The sequence below is a fragment of the Clupea harengus genome, chromosome 22, assembly GCF_900700415.2.
Source record: "Clupea harengus chromosome 22, Ch_v2.0.2, whole genome shotgun sequence".
Classification (NCBI taxonomy): Eukaryota; Metazoa; Chordata; class Actinopteri; order Clupeiformes; family Clupeidae; genus Clupea; species Clupea harengus.
Window position 1 is genome coordinate 24,457,074 of NC_045173.1, and position 5,916 is coordinate 24,462,989.

Consider the following 5,916-nt stretch of genomic DNA (forward strand, 5'->3'; position numbering starts at 1 on the left):
ATGTGTCTGATCAGGCGGCGAGCGCTTGGTGAAAGTGGCCCTCATCAGTCACCTTCTTCGGATGCAGAGAGAGAGAGAGAGGGGGTTAGCAAGGAAGGATTGTGCTAGAGAGAAAGAGTGTGAGAGGAACAGAGGAAGTGAAAAAGAGTGAAAGAAAGACGAAGGGTTAAGGGAGAGACAGAGAGACAAGGAGACAGAGAGCTTCTGGTACTAAAATACAGACATTTATGGAATTGGGATCATAATGAATGCACCTCTGTAGTAAAGTAGACTTGAGTGCACGAGGAAAGAATTCTTGAGGCCTGCGGGTAATTATTTACAAAACATAAATCACATTAATCTTTTACAAATACACCAGCGCCACCATCAATCAGGCGCAGAGTCTGTTTTATGCCCCGGTGTAGACAGGGCATCCTGTAGTAAATATGAACACGCTTCCTCGCGATGCCACGATGCCGTCTCTAGATCATTCTTGCCCCCCCCCCCTTGCTCTGAGAGCACGCTTCTGGTCTCCCCTATTGATTTCCTCTCCCATTCAAAGGCCAGTTAACAGTGGCCACTAGAAGCACTGGCCTAAATACGATACCCTCAGCCATCAGCTTCATTTCCGCAAAGCACTGACAGGACATAAACGACCATAGTACACATTTAGCTAAATGTATGTGATGTGGTATGAATTATGTTGTTGTTGTTTTTTTTCTGAGATATCCTATATGTTGTGTTTTTGAGTGAGACTAAAGCTTTCGGACAAATGAAAACATATGTGAAGATGTACCTTTGGTCAGTATAATGTCAGTATTTGAATCTCTCGCAGACCAGGTTACACAGTATGGAAAGAGAGAAAAAGAGAGAGAGAGAGAGAAAGCAGCAGCATTCGCAGATGGAGGGTAATTAAAAATTAATCGCTCACGGTGCTGGGACCTTAATTACCATGGAATGGAGCGCCAGAGTGGCAAAACACAGTTCAGAGACTCGACCACGAGGAACCGGTTCCAGATTTTAAGTAGCCATTTAGACACTCATTCTCAAACTCCCTTTCTCTCTCTCTCTCCCTCTCTCTCTCTCTGTCCATCTATCTCTCTCACACACACGCGGCAGTGATTTCACTGGACGTCATTGTTTGTCTCTCCGTGGATATCAAGTGATGGACTGACAGTTGATTTCTTTCTCTCAGCTTGTCATAGTCAAATTCTTCCATGACTCATTGGCATGACTACATGCTACAGCATTCCCAAAACAAAACACATCACATTTCTAAAATTCCCCCCCGGGATAAACAAAGTATCCATCTATCTATCTATCTATCTATCAACGAAATGTAAATGAATGACGTGTTTCTCTCAGCGACGAAGGATATGTGGTCATTTGAAGGACAGCTCAGTATCGCTCAAATACATGGGAGAGAGTTGCGGAGAGTTGAGGAGCAGCAGGAGTGTAAAAGAACTCAGCAGTGTGTATGTCCTTGCTGTCATGGCCGTGCCATACGCCATACTAGCTCTTTCTGTGCTGATGGGGCCCAGCCTGCGTGCTGTGTGCTGTGCTTAGCGGGGGGCGTTGGTTGCTGCCATTTTCCTCTCTCTGATGACTGTACCCTATGGGCCTGATTTAAAATGGGCGGGGGGGGGGGGGTGCAGCCTGATTGTCTGTGACTCTGACTGTGCAGGCTCTGAGTGCCAAATGCATGACTGTGTCTCAGACAGCGTGTTTGTTTGTCAGGAGGGCTAGCTGAGTGGACCTGGAGTGGTTCATTAGTCCCCCCCCCCATCCCCCCCCCCTCCCTCCCTCCCTCTCTGTTCTCTTTCGTGGGGCATATGACCAAAATGGATACATACAAAAAAAATGAAATAGTTATAATAATGGTATTGACGTAATGTATGCATGGACGTTTTAAAGGTGCACACATACACACACACACACACACACACACACACACACACACACACACACACACCGAGTCACTGACTCCCTCTCTCTCTCTCTCTCTGTCCACTTACAGTGACATTGCTGGACTCCATGTCTGCGCTGGGAGACCTGGGCTGGGAGGCCTACCCGGCAGAAGGGGTAAGTGAAGTGTGTAATGCATGCATCCATCCCATCCCATACCTCGCCATCACTGTGAGAGCCGTCACGACTGACCTACATGACTTCAGTGCTTGTAAAATGCAACTGGGTTGGTGCAGCCATTGTGTGGATGTCATTATAACACCATTCGCCATGATTTGGCAGCTCCCTCTCTGTGTGTGTGTGTGTGTGTGTGTGTGTGTGTGTGTGTGAGTGTGTGAGTGTGTTTTATGAACTTCTTATTGGCAGTGCTCACGCCACTGCTTGAGCCTTTCTGTTGCAGAACACACACACACACACACACACACACACACACACACACACACACACACACAGGCCTGTGGAGTTCTGGATGTACTGCACATACACTGAAGCCCATCTGGCTTTGTGTTTCTCAACTCAACACACACTCACTCCCTCGCACTCTTTCTCCTTCTCTCTTTCTCCTTCTCTTCTTTCCCTCTTTCTCTTCCTCTCTGCCTCTCTCTCCCTCCCTCTCTCTTCATCCTTCTGTCTATCTTTTTACTCTCCCTCTCCCTCTCTGTCTCTTTCTAACGCTTTAGTCTCTGAGTCTCTCCCAGTGAGGGCAGTGAGTTCACTTGTGACTGAAGTCACTGGCAGTGTGGGCTACGGATGCACATGCTTCAGATGGACTGAAATAGCAGCAGGAATAAAACAGCATCTCCCCATGCTCATAGATATTCATGAACACACACACACACACACACACACACACAGACACACACACACGCACACACACACACACACACGCACACGCACACGCACACGCACACGCACACACAGCACGCACACACTCGCATACACACACACACACACACACACACACACACACACACACACACACACAGCATGCACGCACGCACACACACACACACAAAACACACACACACACACACAAACATACACACCCACACACACACACGCACACACACACACACACACACACGCATACACACACACACACACGCACGCACGCACGCACTCGCACACACACACACGCACGCACACACACACAGGGGTGGAAGGCCATTCAGATAGGATGGGGTCATGTATGAAAGTATGGAAGGAGAAGTGCCCTTCCATGTGTTCATAAATAGAGACTCGAGACTCAAAGTGAAGGAAGGTTGTCTGTTAGTCTGACAGGGAAGGTGGGCAGTGGTGCAGTGGTGTTAAGGAAGGAATAAGAGTAGACCACAGGCAACAACTCCTCAGCTGCGTGCAATAATCCTCCCCCCTCCCCTGCTCTCTGGCATGGTGGAGGAACACAGGGTGAAATGCCCCAACCTGACACTCAATCCTCTCCCCTAGTGCATATGATGCTCACAAGGACCAAGAGAAGGCAGAAAAAAAGCACATAAGACAGAAAAGACGTGCCAAGACAGAGATGAAAAGAAGGAGGAACGAGAGAGAGAGAGAGAGAGAGAGAGAGAGAGAGAGAAAGTTTGGTTTGAGGTAGATGTTGACTGAGCCCTCCTCCATCTTTTTTCACGTGACTTCCCGGCCGCGGCCTAAAAATAATCGCGCTGGCGAAGCCCACAGTGAGCTTCAAGAGAATCAGTCTTGGAGGGTTTTCACAGCGCGGCCTCCTAAATGATTCAGCAGGAAGGAGCAAGCGACTGTGGCAGATAGCCTCACGTTTCCACAGGAGATGGCTGCCGAATACTCATGCCCTGCTCACTCCCTCTCTCTCTCTCACACACACACACACACACGCACACACACACACACACACACACACACACACAGACACACACTTGCTTCCGATCAGTCATTAGACCTCTAAATCCGGAGGCAAGGAATATTTTTACAAATCATTTCTCCAAGAGGTGCTTTAAATAGCCCAAAAGTCAGGGTGCCATCTTTTCAGTTCAAGAGATTCGCAAAACACAGTGTTAGATAACTGCCCAGTTTTCAGGTGATTTTTTTACCCCCTCCACTCTCTCTATCTCTCCTTCTCTCTCTGAACGTTACATTGAAACACAAAAGGCTAAAGGTTCTTTTGTGTAGAGGAAAAAAAACCTGCCATGCTAATACGCGTAATGCTCAATTATGCTGTCATGTTTAAATACAGTAAGCCTGGTCTTGTGTGTTCGACTTGAGCCCATAGTGTGTGTCTGATTGGGAGATGAGTTGTCTCTGTGTGTGCCCCTGCTCTTCCCACACTTCTCTGGTGTCAGTGGTAGAGCGCTCGTCGGCGAGTGGAGGAATAGAGATGAGAGAAAGAGGAGAGGAGAGGAGTTGGGATTTTTTTTTGCCGTACATCACAGCTGTCTCTGCAGGGTGCCCCAGGATGACCTGCAGGGCAGCCGATTCAGTTGCATGACTCTCTCTATCTTTTCTCTCTAACTCTCCCCGTTCGTCTCTATCTCTCAATCTCTCTCTCTTTCTCTATCTCTCACGTTCTCTCTCTCTCTCTATCTCTTGCTTTCTCCCCCCCCCCTTTTCTCCTCTGCTGTCTCTCTCTTTCCTTCTGTTTGTTTAACTCTACGTTTTCTCTCTATATCTCTCCTTTCATTCCCCTCTCTTTCTTTCTAAGCTTGACTCTCTTTTTTTCCTCTGTTGCGATTACCTGTGTCAAGGAGAAAAAGTCGACATGTGAGAAGAGCCTCTCAATGACCTAAACGGGTTGATGGCACGTTGATGTTATATTCATTTACTGTGGCACCAGCGGTCTGAGGACACTCGCTTTTCTCAAGGACGGTTCCCAGCAAACTAAAAGTTCATGTAGTAATAATCTCCAGGTGACTAGCTGTGTGATGTCACTCTCAAGGTCGTCCTCATGAAGGAAATGATCAAACGCTGCCCATCCTGCCTCTGCGGAGAAATCCATTTAGATTTGGGGGCGATTGTGAGGGGACCAAGGCATCATAGTTGTTCTCTGTTTTTGTAAAAAAAAGTAGGTAGCAGGACTCCTGGTGACAAGGGGGAGAAGGTTGAACAGAGGTGCACAGTCAACGTTATGTCCGACATCTCATATGCGGGGGATTGTCATGTTCACCTTTGACCCTATGCTCCTAGCCTGCCGTCGCTGCCGCTCCGCCCACCCCTGTCCCCGTCCCCCCCGTGAGAAAGCGTTGTTCCCAGAGCTCCCTGCTCCCTCACCCTCAGTGGGGATTTGCCTTACTGAGTCAATCGTTTGCCACTTGACCTTCGGACGTGGAGCCCAAAACAACCTGCCCAGGGCCAGATGTGAGGGGTTGTGCGTTGGATCAAGACGGAGAGACGATAGTCTTTTATTTATGTAGTGGGGGCCCCCTAACCCCTAACCCACACCCCCATCTCTTTTTTCTTTTTTGGGGGGGTTTGGCAGAGTGACATGGTGAAGGACATAAACCAGGTAAACATAATGACAGCTTAACTCCCCCCCCCCCCCTCAGGGAAGGCAAAGGAAAGAGATAGAAAAAAACAGGGTTCTTTGGGGGTTTGAGGCCAATTACACCCTAAGTATCTGAAACTACTAGATGATTGCGGGGGCCCAAATGAACTTAAGCCAATGAAGGGTGGGCTGAGCCCCCCTGATCAGACATCTCTGCTGGGCTTCAAAGCCATCAGAGCATCCGCCTCGTGATTGCTGAGTGGAGTTAAGAAGGGGCAGATGAAGTGCCCTGGCCCCGGGCCCAGCTGGAGACCCCCTAATTACGGAGAGGGGGCTGTGGATGAAGAGTGTGTGTGTGTGTGTGTGTTAATGTGTGTGTGTGTGTGCGTGTGCATGCGTAGTCTCTGTGTGTGCATGTGTGTGTGTGTGTATGTATGTAGTGGAGGGTTGTGAGTATGTGTGTCTGGGGGATGTGTAAGGAGGGGGAGCAAATTGAATGTTTTTATGTGGGAGTGTGT

General features: G+C 48.6%; 1 protein-coding gene across 1 annotated transcript in view; it reads left to right on the forward strand.

The window, feature by feature from the left end:
• Positions 1-5,916, forward strand: part of LOC116218496 (ephrin type-A receptor 3-like) — a 55,583-nt gene that overhangs the window by 14,719 nt on the left and 34,948 nt on the right. The window contains exon 2 of the mRNA XM_031560402.2: positions 1,997-2,061. Within this exon, the coding sequence (XP_031416262.1) occupies positions 1,997-2,061 (65 nt within the window). The remainder of the gene's footprint in view (positions 1-1,996; positions 2,062-5,916) is intronic.